The sequence below is a fragment of the Polypterus senegalus genome, chromosome 4 (genome assembly GCF_016835505.1).
Source record: "Polypterus senegalus isolate Bchr_013 chromosome 4, ASM1683550v1, whole genome shotgun sequence".
NCBI lineage: Eukaryota > Metazoa > Chordata > Cladistia > Polypteriformes > Polypteridae > Polypterus > Polypterus senegalus.
In genome coordinates, this window is record NC_053157.1 from 123,498,518 (window position 1) to 123,523,679 (window position 25,162).

The following is a 25,162-nucleotide window of genomic DNA, read 5'->3' on the forward strand; positions in this document are numbered from 1 at the left end:
ATTTTCTCTCACATGCTAAAGATATATAGGTTAGTTTAATTCAATACTTGGCCCAATATGAAATAGTGAGGGTGCATGTATGAATGTGCTGTTTGGTGGCCTGGCATCCCAGGGTTGGTTTTCGCATTATACCTGATGCTGCTGGTTACACATCCCTGTGACCCTCTTTTAGAGACAGTGTATGCAGAAAATGAGTGGACAAATAGGAACATCTGTTAAACTGTACCAGTAATAACTATGTTTGATCAAAACACTGAGTTCTGCTGTATGTCATTTTGTGCCTTGTAATTGTTGCTTCCTGTACAGGATTCAGCTGCTTTTTTGCATTCAGTTGGTTAAATAGATTTGAAAATGACTGAGGAATTAATAATTAGAGTTATATATTTTTTTATCAAAAGATTCACTTGGGATTTTAGGGAAAGAAGAGAGAACCCAAAGGACAACTAGACATGTTCAGAACATACCATTATGAATACCTAATGAGTGAGTCCTTAAGGAAAGAATAAAACCTGGTATAGTGACAAAATCATGGTTCATTCTGAATTAGCAAGTGCCATACCGAAAGGAAAGATGAATATATTTGAGAGTTTTGTGAAAATGCAGGCACTGGGAACAATCCACCTAGTGTCAGTTATCTTGTGACAGTAATAATATGTTCATACATTGAGTTATTTAGGTGGCAGTGATACATCAATAGACAGATTGTTTTTTATTTGTAATCGTACTCTCATATGAAAGATTCAGATTAAATACCCTTTGTAGGGCCATTGGAATTCATTAGACGTGCATTTTATCCTCAAATTTAACTGGTACAACTAATCAGTTATCTAAAAATGTTTTTTAAGGTAAAGATGTCATTTTATTCAGATAAATCTCTTGCGATTTTTCCCCTATGAATAGAAATGTTGAGTTTTTTTTCACATCATCTGTATATTTCTTCTCATACATGCAACCCTTCTACAGTATATATCCTATTAAAGGTTTGGATGAACTAGTAGTAAAACAAGAATGAAGTAAAAACTTAATGAATGACTATATGAGTTAGTAGCTTTGGTATGACAGGACAAAAACCAACTGCTGTTTCTGAATGCAGACACTGATAACCTGACTGACTGATAATCTGGAAGAGTTTTTTATCGGTAATCTTAAATATTAGTGCATTAAATATAGGGCTCTATATAAAATATAATTTTTTTTTAAAAACACTGTGACAATGTGGTAAGTCCTGTTTTCTCACTGTTCCTGTGACTTTAGTTCATACTTTTGTCTGGATACCATCTTTTTTTCATGATGCATTTTACTCTCCTCCCAAAGAAGTGCACATTAGGTTGGTTGACATGGTGTGAGTAAGCTTGAACTGGTATCTTATTTGGAGTCATTTCCTGCCCATATACAATCTGGCTTCTTATGACCATGCAATAGCTAAAGCAGGCTAAGAAAATGAGCATTTGGAGGGATAGACACTTACATTTGTACGTCCTAGAGCAGAGTCAGCTGATGTTGTTTCCAGTCAAGTGGTTTTAAATACTGTAGAGTTCAGTGGAAATGTTTTCTGGTAACTTTCTGTCTTATTTCTTTACATAAGTGAATAATTATTCAATTAGTTGGCTTTAGTCACTGAGCAATACAGCAAGACAAGCATTCTGAAATCCTGCCTGGCCCAACAAACATAATGATTTAAAATTTCATTACCATATAAATAGAAACTTGTACTGATAGACAGGCAGACGATTAATCTTTGCTTGTTTCAGCTGTGTAAGCATTTTTGTGCAGTTTACTTAAATAATCCGCCTGTCATCCACCTTTACTGATGCTCTTCTCTGTTATTTAGAATGACTATCGCAAGCTTTCTATGCAATGTAAGGACTTTGTGGTGGGTGTTCTTGATTTGTGTCGAGACACTGAAGAAGTTGAAGCAATCCTAAATGGAGATGTGGATGCCGAACAAGAAGAAGGACAGCGCCACAGAGCTTCCCTGAGCCGAGTGAAACTTGCTATTAAATATGAAGTCAAAAAGGTGAAGTTGCAAAATTGTCTGTTTTCTGTAATGTTAACCATTCATATTTCTGACTGTTTCTGTGCCAAAGTTCTACTTTTTTACATTTTAATAGTAATATTCACAGTTCATTGAATTAGAAAACTCATGGTATGCAGTAAATTTTCCTTTTTTATGATAGGTGGTAATCTAAATTTAAGTATTACAACAGAGCCTGAAACAATCACATAAAGCAAATTTTAGATTAAATAATCAGTCTAATGAGAGCATTCCATTCCTCTGGTGCATTTTTATTTTAGCTCCTGTTATTACCAATTTAATTTCAGACAGAGTCTGGAAGATGAAAAGAATGCCACAAGAATTGAAATTTTGAAAATTAAACTTCAGAGCGCTTATCATTATAATTTTTGTAAGTCTTTAAACAGACAATGACCTTCAAAAGGTTTGCCTAGATGTCCTATAATTCATAGGATGAAAATGTTGTATATAGAAAATGCAAGCTTGAAATTGTATCCTGGGGCAGTGCTTATAACTGGTGTCTTACAGTCTGGCAGTCTTGGTTCACATCCCAGCACCATTACTCTATGTATGACCACTTAGTATGTTCAGATTGAAAATTATTTTCTTTGCAATCAGAGTGGTAGATTTTGAAGATATTATGTAGATATCTGTAATAGTCTAGGCACACTTAGGAGTGAGGTGCTGGGAGAGAGCCAGCTTGATATCACGGATAAAGAAGTGCACCATTTTCAGCTTAGAAGCTGCCCGATTTCTCTGGGAGTGCTCTTCTGTGTAAACTAAAGGCGTCCAGTTCACAACTGGCAGGGAGCTTTAGCTAGACAACACAGAGTGAATTCCCAAATGGAGACAAAATCAAAAGAAAAGTGAGGATTGTATGTAGTTCTGTCAAAATAACAATTAAATTATTATTATTATAATTATTATCTAGAGAGTGTTTAAAAAGGAAACCTGAAATTCTTAACAAGAAGAGGCTTTTTGGTGACCTCAATGGCGATTTCAGTAAATGGGTAGATAGAAATTAGATGTCAAAAAACATTCTTTTATTAAAAAAAATTATAATAACATTTGGAAAATTAATGCATAAATGAAACATCCATCCATCCATCCATCCATTATTCTACCCGCTATATCCTAACTACAGGGTCACGGGGGTCTGCTGGAGCCAATCCCAGCCAACACAGGGCGCAAGGCAGGCCGCTAGCCCACCGCAGATAAATGTCACAGTGTAAACAAAATAAAATGAAGAAAGTGACACATATTATAGATTTTATTTTCAGTTTTCATTTTTTTATCATTTAATTTCAGTTTTTACAGTATATGATATGCATTTCATGGAAATTTTCATGGTTAATTTAGTCATTTGGTAAATAATATAGTTAAAATAACACAAATTAACATTTCATAAAAATATGAAAGACTGTTATATACAGATAACAAACAAAATGAAGAAAATCATCTGAGTGAATAAGAAATACAAATTATATTTTAAACGGCTACCTCTACACAGGTATAGCCTTTAAGAAAATTAAGCATTTAACATTCCATAATGTTTAAGGCTATGTATAAATCACTGGGCAGACCAGTTGCTCATTATGTTAGGTAAGACATCTACTTGACTTTAGGAGAGGACTGACTGTTGGAATATTTTGGCATAAGTTCAGGTATTGAAGACTACTCATCTTATTAATGTTTCAGGAGGAGCAGTGGTTAAAGTGACATTAACATAGAAGTCTGAGGAAAAAATTGTGAACAACTTTGGGTAACTCTTTCCCTATGATCTCCATTAATTCAAAATGCAAGGAAAAACAGACAAGCTGCTGTGGATTACTGGACTAAAAGTCTTAATTTAAGGCAGGAGCAAATAGTTCATAAAAACTGTCCATCAAGAACTGCACGGTGTGAAAGACTATTACTATGTTGTGGTGTATAAACCACTTATTAGTTTAATTCAGTGGTGCGTAAAGTACAACCAGTTGTGTATGGAGTACTGTGAAAATGTAATTTGGTCAGAACAGTCAACCTTCCTTTTACTCTGTTGACATAAACATAATGTTTGTGTCTGGAAATATTTTTACATGATCTAGCTGAGCAGAGAGTTCAAAGAGGAGCAAAATATCATAACCTTCCAACCATGCATAGCCACACTAGTCCAATTAGTAGTCAGTAAACCTGCTACATGTTATCAATGGATTTGGTGCCATAATAGTGTTTGGCTTCAATAGAGTTAATTAAAATTTGCTGGTAATATGGATTGGAGGAATGCATGTCTATCTTATGTTAATGGTGAAATGAACATTGTCGAAATACATGGCCTAACTACAAGGGATAATGTAACATGGTGAAGTATTTCTTCTCCATTTACAAATATACAGTATGTTATACAGCTGTATATTGTTAAATGTTATGATTTAAAAAGGTACTATTGTACAGATATTACTTTACATCATTATTATAAATGATGAAAGTCTCACTGCATTAAATAGGATGATAATTGAAACAAACTGAAAAATATATAATGTAAAAATATTTAACACTAAGGTATAAAGATAGCTTTAGTTGTCATATTTTGACAATGACAGAATTACAACAGAACATTAAGTAGTGTTTTAATTTACCTTAGCAATACCCACTATGTATAATCCACATTAGCTGAGAGTACAGGGTGTAAAATACTTCCCTTGTGTTGATCACAGGTTAACATCTGACTTTCCAAGACGTGATTTCACATAAAACTATGTAAGGATGTTCATTGGTTAAAATTATGTGAGACTAAAGTTAGATAAGAAACTGAAGAACAGCTCAAGTACATAAAAGCTTTGAAGTGTGTAAGCATGCCCTCCACTACACTTGAAGTGAAAAAAGGTGTTTCATTACTAAGGAAAGTAGGGATTGATGGTATTTATTATGCATTGTACTTTTTGTTATCCTGCTTTTCTTTAACTGCAATGAGTATGAAGTATAGACAAAAAGAAAATTAAAGATTCTGCTCATACCTGCTGTCTAGCATATTTTATCAAGGAAATGCACGTTTTCCAAACTAGCACTCTGTCACAAAATATATAAAATTAGAAGGCAATATGTGAAGCAGTGGGTATCACACTGTACATGGAAACAACGAAGTGGAAAACAACTCAGCACAAGACAGAAATTTGAATGCACTTTCTGAAATGGAATAATGCAACTTCGTGGCAAACTGAGTTTTCTTAATGACATCTGCTAAACAGTTTCTGATTTGTTTTAACATTGTGTGAATATGCCATACAAATTGTGGTCCATGTGGGACGCCCCAGTATATCTAGGGTTTCATTGACCTGGGATAATTAATTGCAACTTTTCAGTTGTGTTTTTTAAGAAAATTCATTGGCCTTGTCAGTCTCTTACTTAATGGGTTTTCTCTACGACAGTGGTTCTCAATCTTGGTCCTTGGGACCCACTGTTGTGGTAGGTTTTTGTTCCAACCAACTTCTGTTTCTAATTGGACTGCTAGCCTAATAAAGTGATCTGTTCTTACCCAGTTTCTGTGTTTTGGAGGCAATCTAGAAATTCTATAAGTTTGGTAAATTTTTATTAAAATGTACTACGAAGTTATATGGGTGATTTATTTTTTATTTCTTAACGCTATTTTCATCCTCCATGCATCCATTATCCAACCCGCTATATCCTAACTACAGGGTCACGGGGGTCTGCTAGAGCCAATCCCAGGCAACACAGGGCGCAAGGCAGGAAACAAACCCCGGGCGCCAGCCCACCGCAGTATTTTCATCCTGATTTTCATTATTCTTTTCCAGGTTTTCTGCTTATTTAATCCATTATTTACTATTTAGTGGGTCTGACGGTAAAGTAGTTGCAGCCCTTCATCCATCAGTGTTGTTTTCCCAGGCATCTGCTGTGCTTGTTTTTAATAGTCATTATTAGGATACAATGAAAGAAACAAACTAAACAGAAAAGATAAATGAGTTAAGCATTTAAAGATATTGAAAAAGTAGAAATACTGCTAAATATTTTATAAATGTAAAAATCATACTAATTGTGCTTTTCTGAATGTAGAATAAGAGAAGAGAAAAAACACCAGCTAATTAAATTAGATCAGTTATTATCACTGATTTTGATTCTGGTGGAACAAAAGCCTGCAGCTATAGAGGGCCCAGAGGACTGAGTTTGAGGACCCCTGCTCTCGACATGCATGTTAGGTGATTAGCTGGCTATGTTGTGTATGTACCCTTCAGTGTACTTTTGCTCCATATATGTTTTTTTTTTTTTTTTTTGACCCCAGTGTTATAGTGAAAGGTCTCCTAATATTGCTAAGCAGGTTTAGAAGATGAATGGAAAATTCTCAGTATGAATCCACAATAGGTTACAAAGTGAAGCCAAAACCAACATAAAATTAGTCTTTGAAGTTGTTAGTAATTAAATTAATTAATTTATAATCTTCTTTTATACAGTATATAGAAGAATCCAGTAATACTATTACTGACATCAGTTAATGTAAGAAAAAATCCGTAAGACTTTTTAAATTAATGTCCGAGGATACCAACTACACTTCTAAACCAGCAACTACATAATTCTGTATGTGTGCTATAGTTAATACCTTTGAAAAAGCCTGACTCTCATGTAATCATCTCTCTCCCCCTCTCTCTCTTTCTGCTCATTAACTAATGATTTATTGAGGGAGTCATCTCTCTCTCACATTGCTCTAGAAATGTGTCAGGTGTCTTCTGTACGCATAGCCTAAAATAGAAGAAATAAGATGGCATGCTGGCGCAGAAAGGCAAATTAGCAGGGAAATTGGTTGCTGAAGTCTTTTCCTTCGAAGCAACAGCACATTTCACCTCAGGGTGAAACTTTTTTGTCTACTGGACATTTTTCATCCTCTCTAGATAATATTATACCAGTCCCTTTCAGGAAGTAAATTATCTCAAGTGACCTTCACTTATAATATAGCTATCGTCAGGTCACTTTTATGGGGCATTTTCATAAAAAAAAAAAACTTATTACATCATATCTGCTTACCTATCTGACTGTGCATTTAATATCTTCATAATCCATTAAGGCATTCTTCTAAATTCTTTTACATTAGCTAAATGACAGGGTCTCATTTTATGTATAGAAATTTCTAGGATATCCATGAGCATGGAGTGTGTCTGTAATGACTGTATTGAGCTATGTCAGTAAAGATAGACACAACAAGTAACACCAACCTTTATTTTATTTCATAATAGCCTAATGTCATTTTAAAAAAGAAAATGTCTTACACAGCAGCCATATTCATGGAAAGTCTAATCCCTCTTGATAGCTGTTGTCTGCTCCATACCTTCAGCATGTGTGGATTGGAAGCATCACATTCACCCCACTCTGACCCCCAATACAGATAATTCCACTTGACAGTGTGCTGACTATCCTTCTGTACTCCTTGATCACTTTTAAGCTTTGTGACCAGACACAGTCCCAATTGTTTCATTAAATTGCTGATGCTGACACCATCCTAGGCCTGATCACCAATGATGATGAAACAGCTTATAAAGAAGATGTTGATCAAGTGACAAAGTGGTGCCAGGACAATAGTTTTTCCCATAATCAGAGGAGTTGCTGGTGAAAAGATAAACGGTTTCAGATTTATTGAAGTGACCATTATATATGAACTGAAGTGGGAACAGCAAGCATATTTCAGCTATTTTCAATAAGGCTTACCAATCCCAGTACTTCCTCAGATGTCTGAGGAAAGTGTAGACTTTTCCATCTCTTCTGATTGACTACCACAGTTTGCAGAGTGGAATCCATTCTCACTGACTGCATCACATCCTAGCATGGCACCTGTTCATTTCAAGATTATGAAGCACTACAGTGGGTGGTTAAGGTGGCACAGAATATTATCGGTACCCAGCTTCCTTCTATTTACGATATATACACGACTTGCTGCCTTAGAAATGCAAACAAGTCTCATTTCTCACTGCTTCATTCTGGTAAATGGTACAGGGCCGTTCACACTTACACAAGTAGATTTAGGAACAGCTTCTATCCACAGTTTGTAATGTTACTGAACAGCCAAACATAATAAAACATATTACAACAAATATTGTAACATAAAACCAAAAAATCTATCTATCTATCTATCTATCTATCTATCTATCTATCTATCTATCTATCTATCTATCTATCTATCTATCTATCTATCTATCTATCTATCTATCTATCTATCTATCTATCTTCACTTAAAAAGGTTTGTGGTAGCCACCCTTATATTATCCATGGCTGCAATGGGTTTGATTTTGTAGTCAGAAGTGTCTCTGTTGGAGTCTAGACATGAACTGGTAGAGGTTTGGAAAGATTGCGGTTTTAACTGATAAGACCAGAAGTGATGTATGGGAACCGGAAGTGGCCTTCTTCTGACGTCATTGTAGGCACTGGAACCAGAAGTGACGTCAGCCTGGGTGCCCAAACCAGAAGTGATGTCTTCAGGATGAGTCAGATAGGTTTTCCGCGGCTGGTCTGCAGGGATAACAGGAGAAGGTTTAGTGCACCCCGCCACCCACTGGCCTGGCATGGCATTACCTTTGCTTGGTACATACAACGTTCTCCTATTCGCACGTGTGTGACACTATTTATTGTAATAAGATCAAAGGAGACAGTGAAAGTGTTGTGACACCTTTGGGCAAACCCTGTCTAAAACAGATGCTTGTAAATGTGAATTGTATTAAATTGCATATTTCTTGTGTTTTATGTGTAATTTGTGTGTTTGAGTTTGTTGTTATTGTATTTTTGTCATGCAAGCAAGAATTTAATTGTACTATGCACACGTCAGTAACCTTGAATTTGAAAGTTGAATCTCTTAAGATCTTTTGCATTACTGGAAAAGTTTTTGCAACAGCTTACCTTTTGGCACATCCTTGTCTTAAAGACAACATAGATGCTTTTATCACTTTTTTTTAGAGTAATGTTTTTACTTAAGTTTCACTTTTTTCTGAATGCCAGTTTTCATGTACAGTACTTTTACCATTGCTTCTAGATGCAGCTGTTTTTTTTTTTATGGAGTCTGTTTTTATTATATTTAAAACAGCATAGGTTGTCTTCCAATCCAGTGACCTTAATTGGAGTACAAGGGCAGGAGCCTATCCTGGTAGCCGTTAGCCAAATGCAAAATTCATACCTCATATTACCTCAGTTTAGAGGTGCCAGTGAATCTAACATAAACATTTTTGGAGCATTAGATGAGTATAGGGTATAGGTGTTCCTACAAAGAAAGCTATGTCAACACATCAAGGACCTTGAAAATGCAGTACAAACTTTGACCTGACCAGAATGCATTTCTAATCCCTTGGAACTGAATCCCTGGTTCATTGGTGTCAAATTTAAAAAAAGCCAGCAGTTTGAACCAATTTCACTTTATTACACTATAGTCCTTAAAAGATGTTTGTTATTGTTAAAATTAGTTTTTTGCAATGCTGGCTTCCTGGGATTTTGGCCACACATATGCTTTGCTTAATAAACCTAATTTTGTTAAATAAAAAAGCCTTTTATCCCTAAATAGCTTACAATTGATGCCACAAGTCAAGGTAAAAAATGAAAGCTTTAATACTCACTGAATTTGTGCTCTTTTAACCAGTGTGGACGCTAGAGGCGCCGTTACCCCGTTTAACCCACCAGACAGACGTCCAGGACACACATTTAAAACACCAAGAAGATTCTTTAATAATAATACTTCAATAATAGTGCACAAAGCACCGCACACTACACAATTCTTTAATAAATCAATAATCAATAATAACCAATCCTCAACTCCCAGCAGCTCCATGAAACTTCCTCCCAACTCGGCTCCATCTGCTGGGTTTCCCATAGTCCTTTTAAAGTCCATGACCTGGAAATATTCCTTCTTCAGGTCAAACACCTTCTTCAAGTATCCCGGAAGTACTTCGGAGTCACATGGACAGAAACCCGCAGTACTTCCGGGTTAGCGTCATGTTTATAGTCCCTTGGTTCTTGGTGAGCTCCCCCTGGCGGCACCCACGGCACCCAACATGGCTGAAGAGACGGACTCCATGTCCCATGCTACCCTGCGGGAATCTGAGGAACCATTTCCATCCAGGGGAACTGCCATCTAGCGTCCCGGGGTATGTAGTGCCCTGAAAAGGCACTGAAACGCCAGCCGCCCATCACACCAGAGAATATTCCTATGTATTCATTTGTTGACATTGCATAAATAAATAAGTGCTTATGCAATGTGTTTTCATAACAGTCAATTCTACTTTTATGAGATTCTACCATTATTGAAGTAATTTTTGGTATACTTGTCACTGTATTACGTGATTTAGTTTCACTCCAGGGCATGTTTACGGATACCTAGTTTTCAGAAATGTAAGCACTAGTTTACTTTTAAGGTATTTCTTGTACTTTGGTTATACCTCAAGTATACTGGCTAGTTTCTTTTTTTAACATATATGTACTGTATATTTAAAGGAACACTTTTTAATCAGAGTATAGCATCAAGTCAATGAAACTTCTGAGATATTGATCTGGTCAGTTAAGCATCAGAGGGGTTTGTTAATCAGTTTCAGCGTCTTCTTTTTGTTAATGAAATTAACAGCAGGTGCACTAGAGGGGCAACAATGAGATGACCCCCAAAACAGGAATGGTTTAACATTCTTTTCTGACTGTTTTTTCACTAGTTTTGCATTTGGCTGCGGTCATTGTCAGTACTGGTAGCATGAGGAGATTCCTGGACTCTACAGAGGTTGCACAGGTAGTTCAACTTCTCCAGGATGGCACATCAGTCAATACGTGTCATTGCCAAAAGGTTTGCGTATCTCCCAGCACAGTCTCAAGGGCATGGAGGAGATCCAGGAGACAGGCAATTACTCTAGGAGGGCTGGACGGGGCCGTAGAAGGTCCTTAACCCATCAGCAGGACTGGTATCCGCTCCTTTGGGCAAGGAGGAACAGGATGAGCACTGCCAGAGCCCTAAAAAATGACCTCCAGTAGGCCTTTGGTATGAATGTCTTTGACCAAACAATCAGGAACAGACTTCATGAGGGTGGCCTGAGGGCCCAACATCCTCTAGTGGGCCTTGTGCTCACTGCCCGGCACCATGGAGCTTGATTGGCATTTGCCATATAATATCAGAATTGGCAGGTCCGCCATCGGTGCCCTGTGCTTTTTTTTACAGATGAGAGCAGGTTCACCCTGAGCACATGTGACAGACATGAAAGGGTCTGGAGAAGCCGTGGAGAACGTTATGCTGCCTGTAACATCGTTCAGCATGATCGGTTTGGTGGTGGTCTGGGGAGGCATATCCATGAAGGGACATATAGACCTCTACAGGCTAGACAACGGCACCTTGACTGCCATTAGGTATCGGGAATGAAATCCCTGGACTCATTGTCAGACCCTATGCTGGTGCAGTGGGTCCTGGGTTCCTCCTGGTGCATGACGGCCTCATGTGGCGAGTGTATGCAGGCAGTTCCTGGAGGATGAAGGAACTGATATCATTGACTGGCCCCCACGCTGTCTGACCTAGTCCAATAGAACACCTTTGGGACATTATTTTTTGGTCCATCCGAAGCCACCAGATTGCACCTCAGACTGTCCAGGAGCTCAGTGATGCCATGGTTCAGATCTGGGAAGAGATCCCCCAGGACTAAATCCATCATCTCATTAAGGGTATGCCCCAACATTGTTAGGCATGCATACAAGCATGTGGGGGGCCATTTTGGCAAAATGGACTGGCCTGTCGCATCATTTTTTCACTTTGATTTTCAGGGTGCCTTAGAATCCAGCCCTCTGTAGGTTAATAATTTTCATTTTCATCAAATGATGCAACATCCTTTTGTTCCTGACATATTTCCTAGGCCATATCAGTATAGATATCCAGCCAGATTTTTTTCCCATTGAGATCTAATGTGCTTTCAAAGTGTTCCTTTAATTTTTTTGAGCAGTTTATTTTGTATGCATTTAGACAGGCATATAGTTGGTGTAAATCAAAACAAATTGTCAAACTACAAAGTGACAGAGAGCCACAACAAATTAAAATCAAGAGAATAAGGATAAAGGTGTAATTTGGGAGAAAGATAGACGAAAACATACAGCTAATAGCTGCTGTGAGACTCAGTGTAATTGGTGTTGCACATATTGGAAATGTGTTCAAATGAATGAATTCCTGTGTTGTACTGTGAGGCAATTTTAATTTCTGCCATGCCTTGCATTGTTGATAAGCTTCCAACCATCATTAAAGAGATGTTTGGTACCATTTTCTGTTTGTCAAGGAAAAAGTGGAAAGACATGTTAGAGGTAGGCATAGATAATATTCATGATAGCAAATTTAATTATTGTAATTGTTCAACTGCCATGTGAATATCTGGCTATATGATATAGTGTTACAGTTTTACCTGCCACATGCCAGATCCCATTGGCTTCCCAATGCATATTCTGAAATTCTGTGTTACCAAATTGTGTGGTTTACATCCAGGCTTAGAACTACAACCAAGAGTTTCAATGTTTTAACAGGAGGTGTGTGCACATGATGGTTTAATTTTGTTTTTACTTCTGGGGTATATACATTTATGCATTTATCAGCTTTTTATTTCTAGGTTGTTTTTGATGACCTACTGCTGTGCTCTTCAGTTAGTTTTGTTATGCCTGTCTTGTGTTTACTGTTTATATGAAAATTGTAGCCACACTGGCATTGTGAAAGACAGCAAAGATAAAATATCTATCTCACAAAAAAGACAGCATTGTACATCTGTGATGAAGTGAATTATTGTAGTTTCAGATTTGCTTTATTTTCATAAACATAACTCTGAAACAATGAGCTTTGCAATTTCAAGTTTTAAGAGTTTTGTTTCACATTTGGAATTTTGCCCTGTATTTTTATTTTTAATAATAAACTTACTAAGTAAATATCACTTAACAAACCAAATGTCAGATGCAAATGATAACTTGCTACCACTGTGAAAATGTGCTAAAAAGATCTTTTGACAACAGAAAATAAAATTTTTCAAAAAGTCATATAGGAAATTGAAGTGATAAAAAAAGATGTCAGTTCTGGCTTTGATGAGCTTGAGAATACATTCATGATTCATTTCATGTAGATGTGCTTTACCATTCTGTTCAGCTTCTATTCAAGCCCTTACTTGGGTTAATAAATCTCAGAACCTCATACCCACCCTTCTCAATCCCAGCCACTAAACAACATCAAACCTTGGGTCCTGGTTTTTAAATGATGCGTCCATACATTTTAGAATAAAAAAGCCAACAGCCTTATCGCATGCCTTTCAGAACATGCTAAGCAGACAGTACTTGAATGGGAGACCATCTAGGAAAAACTTGAGCTGCTGCTAGAAGAGGTGTTGGTGAGTGCCCCAGTGCAGTGACAGGGACAGTTTGCTGTAAAACAGGCCATCCTTTAGATGAGATGTAAAATCGAGGTCCTGACTTTCTGTGGTCATAAAAAATCATGAGCATCATTTGTAAAGAGTAGTTTGTTTCCCAGTGTCAAAAACTAAATTGCCCATCTCAGCCTGGTCATTCTGGACCCTAGTCATCCATTCTCCCTTACTGCCTAACTATCTCTCGTATCCCTTCATCATGTATTATTATTATTATTATTATTATAGCTAGTGTGTGATGAGTGTACTCGTGTAAAATGGCTGCTGCTGCAACATCAAGGTGGATGCTGCACATTGGTGGTTGTTGAAGTGGCACCACACTCTCTGCGTAAAGCGCTTTGATTAGTATGAAAAGTGCTATACTGTATAAATGCAATGATTTTTTCTTTGACCCTACTACCTGGAGATGGAGAAAGGTCTTGCGAGCATTAGCAGTGTCTGAGCAAATTGAACCCCTTGTTCTCCATTTCTACATTTCCATTTCATTTTAAATGTAATAATATTTGTTCACTAACATCTACTCACATGGGACAGATTAAACTCAGCAATTAACATACTGTAACAAACATGTATTTGAGAAAACTGAAGTACACGGAGATAAACCTATGCAGACATAGGAACGTAGATCGACTGGTAAATTGAGAGCTTTGCCTTATGTCTCAGCTCCTTTTTCACCACGACAGACCGATGCAGAGCCCGCATCACTGCGGACGCCACACCAATCCGCCTGTTGATCTCACGCTCCATTCTTCCCTCACTCGTGAACATGACCCCGAGATACTTGAACTCCTCCACTTGGGGCAGGATCTTGCTCCCAACACTGAGAGAGCACTCCAACCTTTTTCAGCTGAGGACTATGGTCTCGGATTTGGAGGTGCTGATTCCCATCCAAGCCACTTCACACTCAGCTGCGAACAGATCCAGAGAGAGCTGAAGATCACGGCCTGATGAAGCAAACAGGAGAACATCATCTGCAAAAAGCATTGACCCAATCCTGAGTCCACTAAACCGGACCCCCTCAACGCCCTGGCTGTGCCTAGAAATTCTGTCCATAAAAATTATGAACAGAATTGGTGACAAACGGCAGCCCTGGCGGAGTCCGACTCTCACTGGAAATGGGTTTGACTTACTGCTGGCAATGCGGACCAAGCTCTGACACCACTTGTACAGAGACCGAACAGCTCTTATCAGGGGGTCCGGTACCCCATACTCCCTGAGCACCCCCCACAGGACACATGTAGACTGGTTGGGCAAACTCCTATGCACCCTCCAGGACCCTGTTAAGGGTGTAGAGATGGTCCACTGTTCCACGACCAGGACAAAAACCACACTGTTCCTCCTGAATCCGAGGTTCGACTATCCGATGGACCCTCCTCTCCAGGACCCCCGAATAGCCTTTTCCAGGGAGGCTGAGGAGGGTGATCCCTCTGTAGTTGGAACACACCCTCCGGTCCCCCTTCTTAAAGAGGGGGACCACCACCCCTGTCTGCCAATCCAGAGGCACTGTCCCAGATGTCCATGTGATGTTGCAGAGGCGTGTCAACCAAGATAGTCCTACAACATCCAGAGCCTTGAGGGACTCCGGGCGTATCTCATCCACCCCCGGGGCCCTGCCACCAAGGAGTTTTTTGACCACCTCAGTGACCTCAGTCCCAAACATGATGGAGCCCACCTCCGAGTACCCAGGCTCTGCTTCCTCATTGGAAGGCATGTTTTTGGGATTGAGGAGGTCTTCGAAGTACCCCCCCCCCACCGACCCACAATGTCCCGAGTCGAAGTCAGCAGCGCACCATCCCCACCGTATACAGTGTTGACACTGCACTGCTTCCCCCTCCTGAGACGCCAGACGGTGGACCAGAATTTCCTCGAAGCCGTCCGAAAGTCATTCTCCATGGCCTCCCCAAACTCCTCCCATGCCCGAGTTTTTGCCTCAGCAACCACCGAAGCCGCATTCTGCTTGGCCTGTTGGTACCTATTAGCTGCCTCCAGAGTGCCACAGGACAAAAGGGTTCTGTAGGACTCCTTCTTCAGCTTGACGGTATCCCTCACCGCCGGTGTACACCAACGGGTACGGGGATTGCTGCCAAAATAGGCAATGACCACCTTACGGCCACAGCTCCGGTCAGCTGCCTCAACAATAGATGTGCGGAACATGGCCCATTCGGACTCAATGTTCCTCACCTCCCTCGGGACGTGGTCAAAGTTCTGCTGGAGATGAGAGTTAAAACTACTTCTGACGTTCCCAGCAGACCCTCATAATACGTTTGGGTCTACCAGGCCTGACCAGCATCCTCCCCCACCATCGAAGCCAACTCACCACCAGGTGGTGATCAGTTTACAGCTCCGCCCCTCTCTTCACCCGAGTGTCCAAGACATGTGGCCGCAAGTCCGACGACACAACCACAAAGTCGATCATCGAACTGAGGCTTAGTGTGACCTGGTGCACATATGAACACCCCTATGCTTGAACATGGTGTTCGTTATGGACAATCCGTGACAAGCACAGAAGTCCAATAACATAACACCGCTCGGTTTCAGATCGGGGAGACCATTTCTCCCAATCATGCCCTTCCAGGTCTCACTGTCATTGCCCACATGAGCATTGAAGTCTCCCAGCAGAACGAGGGAGTCCCCAGAAGGTATGCCGTCTAGCACAAACAACAGTTAGGAAACGTCCCCATACCTAAAGGCGGAGGGAGGCTACCCTCTCGTCCACTGGGGTAAACCCCAATGAACAGGCTCCAAGTCAGGGGGCAATAAGTATGCCCACACCTGCTTGGGCCTCTCACCGGGGGCAACTCCAGAGTGGTAGAGAGTCCAGCCCCTCTCAAGGAGATTGGTTCCAGAGTCTAAGCTGTGCGTCGACGTGAGCCCAACTATATCTAGCCAGAACCTCTCGACTTCGCGCACTAGCTCAGGCTCCTTCCCCTTCAGAGAGGTGACATTCCACATCCCAAGAGCCAGCTTCTGTAGCCGAGGATCGGACTGCCAAGGTCCCCACCTTCGGCCACCACCCAACTCACACTGCTCCCGACCTCCATGGCCCCTCCCATAGGTGGTGAGCCCATGGGAAGGGGGACCCACGTTGCCTCTTCAGGCTGTGCCCGGCCATGCCCCATGGGTACAGGCCCAGCCACCAGGCGCTCGCCATCGAGCCCCACCTCTAGGCCTGGCTCCAGAGGGGGTCCCCAGTGACCTGCGTCCAGGCGAGGGAAAACGCTGTCCAAAATTTTTATTCTTCATAGAAGGTTTGATGAACCGCTCTTTATCTCATCCTTTACTATAGGATTACATACAATATTGTCAAATTGTAGCACTTTTTTGGATTTTGCAGTTTCACTATGCAGATTGCAAAGGTTTTTTTTGAACATTAGACTGACCACCACATACTGTATATAGTATCCAGCCATCCATTATCCAACCCGCTATATCCTAACTACAGGGTCACTGGGGTCTGCTGGAGCCATCACAGGGTGCAAGGCAGGAAACAAACCCCAGGCAGGGTGCCAGCCCACCACAGAGCACACACACACACTAGGGACAATTTAGGATCGCCAGTGCACCTAGCCTGCATGTCTTTGGACTGTGGGAGGAAAGGCACGCAGACACGGGGAGAACATGCAGATTCCCTGCAGGGAGGACGCGGGAAGCGAACCCGGGTCTTCTAACTGCAAGGCAGCAGTGCTACCTACTGCACCACCGTACCTCCGTACCGCCTTGTATATAGTATTGCAGTCACTTTTTTATTTAAAAAAAACAGCTCCCAGCATAGATGTGGCAATGTTTTCAGTTGTGGATGTGCTGTAGTGAAGTGTAGTAATTGACTTTTCATGGGACATTGAAGAAATCAAAGGGTCAAGTGATCACTTTATTCACATAATGCATTTTTTTCTCTTTTTTTGTGCTTATAACAATTGAGAACTTTTCTTTTATCGTATTGGCTTGTTTATCCATCCATCAATTGTTAGTCAATTTCATCCATCCATCCATTATCCAACCCGCTATATCCTAACTACAGGGTCACGGGGGTCTGTTGGAGCCAATCCCAGCCAACACAGGGAGCAAGGCAGGAAACAAACCCTGGGCAGGGCGCCAGCCCACCGCAGTATGTACCAATATTTCTTATTATAATTGGCTTTTCAGTAGCATTACAACCCATGGATAGAAACTTCTCCAGAATTTGTTACTACAAGGGGCAATTGTCCTCTAATGTTGACCAGTGGAAAGGAGGGAGAAAAATGATGGGGCAGAGTGGCTAAGGTCTATAATAATACTGTTTGCCCTTCAAAGGCAATGAGTCTTATATGTTTTATTTTACTGTGCATATACTGTATGTGTATATATTCCATTTCACTGTGTGTGTGAGCATCCCATATTTTCTCCATATCTGTAAGGTTTTTGTCCACAGACAGCTGAGTTAGGTTTATAGACTTTGTATAAGTGGGTGTGAGCGAATGTGCCAAGGTGTCACTGCTTTGGTTGGTTTCTCACTTGTGCCTGATGCTACCAGGATAAGACTCAACTTTGTGACATTGTATTGGAGTTCAATAAATAGATGAGTTAGGTGGATGAATATTACTTTGCATATCTTTTTTGAGACTTGTGTTAATAAATCTAGTTGACAATTTCCCTAATTTTCTTACAATTATTCCTTTTTTAATGAGATGAGTTAAAGTAGGACAGTCTCAGAAGAAAATACCGTAATATTGAAGGAATTAGGACAATTAACCAACTAGTTCTTTTAGGTTATATATTGCCCCTGTGGTTTTGTTCCAGTTTTTCAAAATTGAGGTTACATTGTCGTGTTAACGTCAGACCAAAAAAATGATTAATTTTTCCTATCAGAAATTCTTATTTGATTTTAAGATGCTGGCCTTTTTTCAAATATAATCAACCAATCCCAGTAGTCCAACATATTGCCACCACTGTTTCCCAGATCTTGTTAGTGGCACAACAGAAGCATACGCACAGAAAAACGTAATGTGTTTGTGGAGATTTGATCAGGCCCCATAATATCATTACTTTCCTTTTATATTCTACAGGCAGCCAAAGTACAAATTGTAAATGAAAAACCCTGGTGCCACTGTGCCTGCCACTGTTGATCTGAGTATTGAAATTAGGACTGTTTTCCCCCACAGTTTAAATAATGTCTCTCTTATTTGTTTTTCTTTTATAGTTTGTAGCCCACCCAAACTGTCAACAGCAGTTGCTGACAATATGGTACGAAAACCTCTCAGGATTACGGGAGCAGACCATTGCCGTGAAATGCCTCGTCGTTCTCATTGTTGCCTTAGGCCTTCCATTGCTTGCTGTCGGCTACTGGTTCGCTCCATGCAGCAGGGTATGGTGCTTTTCATTTTAAAAATATCAGAAAAAATTAATTCTTAAAAGTGTTACAGAAGTTGACAAAATTCCTTATTTTTAATGCAAAACAGTCTTGAATCTTGTGATTGCAATCAAAGCTCTAATAGCTGTTCTGAAATATTGATCATCTAGTGTTAGGAAGTCCTTTTTTAGCATTGGAAAGTAATTCAACATTAAAAGCAGCTTGATGGTAAGTAGACAGCCTTTGTCATCATCAGCTATATGTAGACTAGTCCTTTCTGCCTTATAATCCTTATTTTGTTCATGTAATGATGGGAACAGCAATCACTGATTTACCAATTACTTTGATATAAGGTAGCAGTATTGAGCAAGCTTCCCAGTATCTTTTTTTCTAAGAATGGGTAGTCAGGTAAAATTTGAATAAACACATTATGTTCTCAGCAGCAGGGTGGCACTGTGGTTAGAACCTCTACCTCTAGTTTCAGGGACCTTGTGTGACATTTGTACATTCTGCTATTGTGCTTCAAGACAAGCTAGTTAGGCTGAATGAGGATTCTTAATTAGCATACTGTGATTGAGTAAGAGGATATGTGTATAAAGGTACCCTGTGATAATCTGGCTTCTCTTGAAGTGTTGGTTCCAACTCACATCTAAAACTTATGGGATATGGTATATACCTCCAGACAAAACTCAGATTTTAAAGAATTAGAATGGATAGATCATTAGATAACTGAATCGATCAGTGATTGTGAGCTTTTGCATGAATGTGCACTGCACTGAGATGGCATTCCACCTCATGCTGGTTCCCACCTTTCTTCCAGGAATTTCACTCTAGACAAAACTAAAATGGAGTTTTAGAAAAATGAATGAATAAACAGAAGAACTTTATGATTTGAAATGACAAACAGTTTAGGGTATCCTTAGCTTACAACACAGGACATCTTAATTATAGAGAAGGCTATATGCTTCTAATCATTTTATTAATCAGAGTGGCTTATTAGTGAAACTAAATCACCATCTTTGGGCTCCCTGCAGTTCTAACCTGGACCAAAAAGGTTCAGAGAGGACATAAGCGGTTAGTATTAGTATGGTTCCCAGATTTGTGCAATTGGTAGTATTAAGTGTACAAATAAAGCAGGTCATCTTTAATATATCTTCTCATTGTGTCCCCCTTCCCTCCTTTTTCTTTTAGTTGGGAAAAATCCTGCGGAGTCCCTTCATGAAGTTTGTAGCACATGCAGCCTCCTTTATAATATTTTTGTGTTTACTGGTGTTTAATGCTTCAGACCGCTTTGAAGGAATAACAACTTTGCCAAATGTCACAGTCACTGACTATCCCACACAGATATTTCGAGTAAAAACCACACAGTTTAGCTGGACAGAGATGCTTATCATGGTTTGGGTGCTGGGTAAGTAAAGATTTCTTTACTATTTTTATTAGAGGCTTTCTATATGCTACAGAGTGACAGTTGAATATATGAAGTTCTTCCCTTTGAATTTAGTGGATGGGCTTTCCATTTTTTCTTAATAATTAGCAACTAGCTGCATTAGTAGTAAAGACAAAATGGTAAAGATAAACAGTACTGCAATTTAAGCATTGTCTGCTTATGGCATCTACCATAGCAAACTTTGGAGTGCATATGTTTTTTTAGAAGTACCTGCATATAGTTAAGTCTGTTATTGATTGTTTTTCCCTCTGTTCTATCCTTAACCTCTTCATATTATAGTCTTTGTGACAGTTTAAACCATAAATTAAGTTTCGAAAGGTAAAGAAAATTGATTAATAGTCTATTCGCTGCTGATGCCAAAAATCACCCAAAGCCAAAATATTTATTATAATTTTATCTGATATTATTAAGTCGTTATCTGACATCATTAATGATCTCAAATGACATATTTGATGATGTATTATTATAATTTAGAGCTTCATGTTCATGGCCTATATAAACACTTAAGTACAGTATGCTGCCCTGTGATATTTGGTATGAGGTGGTAACAAGGATTTGGGAGGGGGTCGCTTTCTTTAACATCTCACTGACAAATAGGTCGGCTTTTATAGGTCAACGTACAGAAGCACTTACTTATGGCTGCATCTTACCAAGGCGATCAGCTACCCATCATTTTGATATGTGACAATAGGAAAACATTATTCCCTTGGCAGTCGTGTTTGAGGGCATTATATAAAGTCATTAATTGTAATAAAAAATAATAGTACTATATATAGGTATCATATAACTATTTATAACTCATATCCTCTGTGCAACCACCATTTTCTGGTTTTACCCAGTTTGGCCATTTACCCCCCAAATCTTTATCACCCACTCTCCTCAGTCCTGGAAATTCCTTAGTGATGAGACCCATTGTTTTACTTTCATTTGACACCAACTTCTGCCATGTCTTCTTTGGCCTCTTTCTTGTCCTCATTACCTCCTCTTCAGTCTTCGTGTACTTCTTCATCCAGTCATTCTCGAACTTTCACCGTATGTACTTAAATCATCTTAATCTGTTTCTCCTCAGCACAACACATGTCTCCTCCATACCAAGTCCATCTCTTAACACAGCATTCAACTTCTTTTTACTCAGTGTCTCTCGACAGATTCACCTGATCAATCTCATCTCTGCTCTTCCCAGTTTTGCTTCATGTTCCTCCTTCAGCACCCACCGTCTCACTCCCAAACAGCATACTACTTCTTGTGATACTTTCATAAATATTACACTTCAATACAAATAGTTTGCATTAGAAACCAAAATGGAGGACAGCATCTGGTATTTCTTCCATGCATCTCTCATTTTCACGGTCTATTCTGTGTGCGTACCTTTGTCTCTCAAAACATGTCACAAAAGTAATAGAATTTACCTACAGTATTTTCTCCACAAGAATTCCATTGCTGATATTTAAATTTACAATTACTACATGCATTCTGCATCCCTCCCTCTCACAAACTTTCTACAAACAAAGATCATACTTTCTGCCTGGAGATTAAAATTCACACTGCTAAATTCGTTATGTACCAATACCACCTCTACAATACATGCTGCATGGTAATGCACCCACCTCTTCGACTTCTCCTGCCATTCATCCCTAACCTTGGTCTTTCATGCATTTAGGCCTTGAGGCCTTTCATTTCCGAACAAGCTTTTCATTTCAGGATTTTCTTCTTCAGTTCTGTTTCATTTTTTGCCATTACATGCCAATCCTTAATGCACTTTCTTCATCACCATCTTCATTGTAATTGTAAAGAGCAACAAGCTCATGGCAGATGCCAGGTGCAGACCTCATTTTTTATATCAACATTTTTATTAGTAACAAAAAGCTGGAGAAAGTATAGAACAAACCAATTTAAGGAGATAATAAAAAAATCATAAATGGGTCAACAATCTATCCAATCCATGACAAATACCCCCTCCCCCAAAAGCCAAGTTAAACACTATATTAAAAGAAATTGAAGGGTAATGGTAAACTTTCTCAAAGTCCATCTCACCACCTCTTGTAGATATTGTCTCGATATCTACAAATATATAATGCAGCTTCATTTTTTGTACCTGATTTTTTTTCCTTCCCAGGCATGAAACATAACTTAAGTTTTGCAAGCTTTCACCTAATCCACCTCTATAACTCCATATATCTCAGTTGTCCCTTTTTTCTAAACACAGATGTCTTGCATTGCTTTCTGCCAAACATTCTGCATCACTTCCCACTTAACATTCACACCTGATGTCTATGACATCTCACTCATTCTTGCTAACAATGTGTGAGCAGATTTACTATACACACTCTCCTTCTTCAGCTTTTAGACCTTCAGCCTTAGTATATACTTTGGCTTACTTTTCTTTATACCTCCTACAACCAGGGCTCACCCTTTGAATTTTTTACCATGGCACATCTCACTGACAAATAATCAATTATTCTCCTCACACTATCAGAGTTAAAAGTCAGCAAGTTCCTAAATATGAAATCCCCAGTACAGAAACTAAATTCTGATATAATATAAAATTACAGGTTTGCAGTCTTCATTATAGTTTCCAAGGAGATAGCTTAATAATAATAATAATAATAATAATAATAAATTTTATTTATATTGCACTTCATATTTTAGAAATCTCAAAGTGCTACAGAGTAAAAACAAAAATAATAAAACAAGAAAATCTATGTATGCTTTAACAAAATATCTTTCTAAAAAGATGAGTTTTTAGATTCCGTTTAAAAACATTAGTCGACTGTGGGGCTCTCAGGTAGTCAGGGAGGGCGTTCCACAGTCTCCGCGCCACAGATGAAAAAGCCCTGTCACCCATACTGCGAAGCTTGGTTCTAGGGACTTGGAGAGTGTTAGTGTGTACAGAGCGGAGAGTGCGTGAGGAGGTATGAGGGTTAAGGAGTTCCTGTAAGTAAAGGGGGGCATGTCCATAGATGCACTGATGGGTGAGGAGAACGACCTTGAACTCAATTCTGAGTGGAACAGGGAGCAGGTGAAGGTGATATGGTCATGCTTTCGCACCCTCATCAGGATCCTGGCAGCGCAATTCTGAATATACTGGAGTCAATAAACAGCTCAACACAGTAACTCAAACTTGAATATGTCAAAGTATAAGAGTAAGTCAGGGTGGCACAGTGGTGCAGTGGTAGTGCTGCTGCCTCGCAGTTAGGAGACCCGGGTTCACTTCCCGGGTCCTTCCTGCGTGGAGTTTGCATGTTTTCCCCGTGTCTGCGTGGGTTTCCTCTGAGCACTCCGGTTTCCTGCCCAGTCTCTACTTTTCATGTGTTGAGCTGCACTGCACATGCTCCCTCAAATGTGCTTAACATTTAATGTAAACTACAATTACACAGGACTACAGTTTTATTTCAAACATTCCAATAAAGATAAAGAGCACAATCGTTTACTATTTGCATCCATTGGAACCATTTAGACAAATAGCCATATTATATCTTGTCTAAAAGTAAGCTACCTAGTTTAGCTCAAATACCTGCTAGTCCAGAAACATACAGAATAGGAGGTTAAAGACAACTAAGGCTACACGTTTTATTGAAGCTACCTGCATCCAGCCAAAACCAGAGGATGTTCTGGGACTGAGGAGAGTGAGACTAAGGAGAACTTCCCATCAGCTTATGTTGACAGCTTGCACCAGCAAAGATAAACATACAAGTGACCACATTTGAAAAAGCCTATGACATAGAGAGGACAGAGCCGACTATACTTCCTTAGAAGACTGGTGTCCTTCAACATCTGCAATAAGATGCTGCAGATGTTCTATCAGACTGTTGTGTCGAGCGCCCTTTTCTACGCGGTGGTGTGCTAGGGAGGCAGCATAAAAAAGAAGGACGCCTCATGCCTGGACAAACTGGTGTGGAAGGCAGGCTCTATTGTAGGCATGTAGCTGGACAGTTTGACATCTGTGGCGGAGCGACGGGCGCTGAGCAGGCTACTGTCAATCATGGAGAGTCCACTGCATCCACTGAACAGTATCATCTCCAGACAGAGGAGCAGCTTCAGCGACAGACTACTGTCACTGTCCTCCTCCACTGACAGACTGAGAAGATCGTTCCTCCCCCACACTGTGCGACTCTTCAATTCCACCCCAAACGTTAACATTATACAAAGTTATTGTCTGTTTTACCTGCATTTTTAACACTCTTTAATATTGTTTTTTATCAGTATGCTGCTGCTGGAGTATGTGAATTTCCCCTTGGGATTAATAAAGTATCTATCTATCTATCTATCTATCTATCTATCTATCTATCTAGAGGTGTAAATATAAGGACAAATATATTGAACTTCACTTCACTTCTGTCAGTCCTTTTCTTAAGAATTGTATGATGCTGATTTTCTTGTTGTCCCTTCTTTCCAACTTTCCACAATGAAAGGGCAAGCATTAGCTATGAAACATACAAGCTTTGAAATTTACTTCCTTTACATTTTAAGTATTCAGACTCAATTTTATCGTTTAAAAAGCAACTTAAAATTATTTTTTTAAACTTGTCTTTTCTGTGTTGTAGACTTTTCCCTGTTATTTCTATATTATTTTTACCCTGTTCTATTATTTAATATTTTTTAATTTCTGGTGTGTTATTATATGCTTTGCAATGTGACCTTGAGTGTTTTGAATGGCTCAAAAAAAAAAAATTATAATAATAATAATTAGTACCATCAATCACAGTGTGTGGTGTATGGCAAGGTGCTCACCAATAATATTTTGAAACCTTTGCCACTAAGGAGACTCTTCTAAAAGCACTCTTGACAACATAAGAATAATCCACAAATATTAACAAAAAAATAACCTCAGCTTTTGTTAAGCAAGTGAATTCTGAATATTCCAGGTGACATTAACAAGAAGGCCCTTGAAGCATCATATATGGTTAGTTATTGAGTAGTTAATTCAATCAAGCCTCACAACATAGCTGAGGAATTATTACTTCTACAGACATAGCTGATAACATGCTTCGAGAAAG

At 39.4% G+C, this 25,162-nt stretch overlaps 1 protein-coding gene across 2 annotated transcripts in view; it reads left to right on the plus strand.

Annotated features, from left to right (window-relative positions):
* trpc3 (transient receptor potential cation channel, subfamily C, member 3) overlaps positions 1 to 25,162 on the plus strand; it is a 150,424-nt gene that overhangs the window by 48,511 nt on the left and 76,751 nt on the right. For both annotated transcript variants that reach the window (XM_039751247.1, XM_039751248.1), the window contains 3 exons: positions 1,832 to 2,017; positions 18,569 to 18,733; positions 19,910 to 20,126. In XM_039751247.1, the coding sequence (XP_039607181.1) occupies positions 1,832 to 2,017; positions 18,569 to 18,733; positions 19,910 to 20,126 (568 nt within the window). The remainder of the gene's footprint in view (positions 1 to 1,831; positions 2,018 to 18,568; positions 18,734 to 19,909; positions 20,127 to 25,162) is intronic.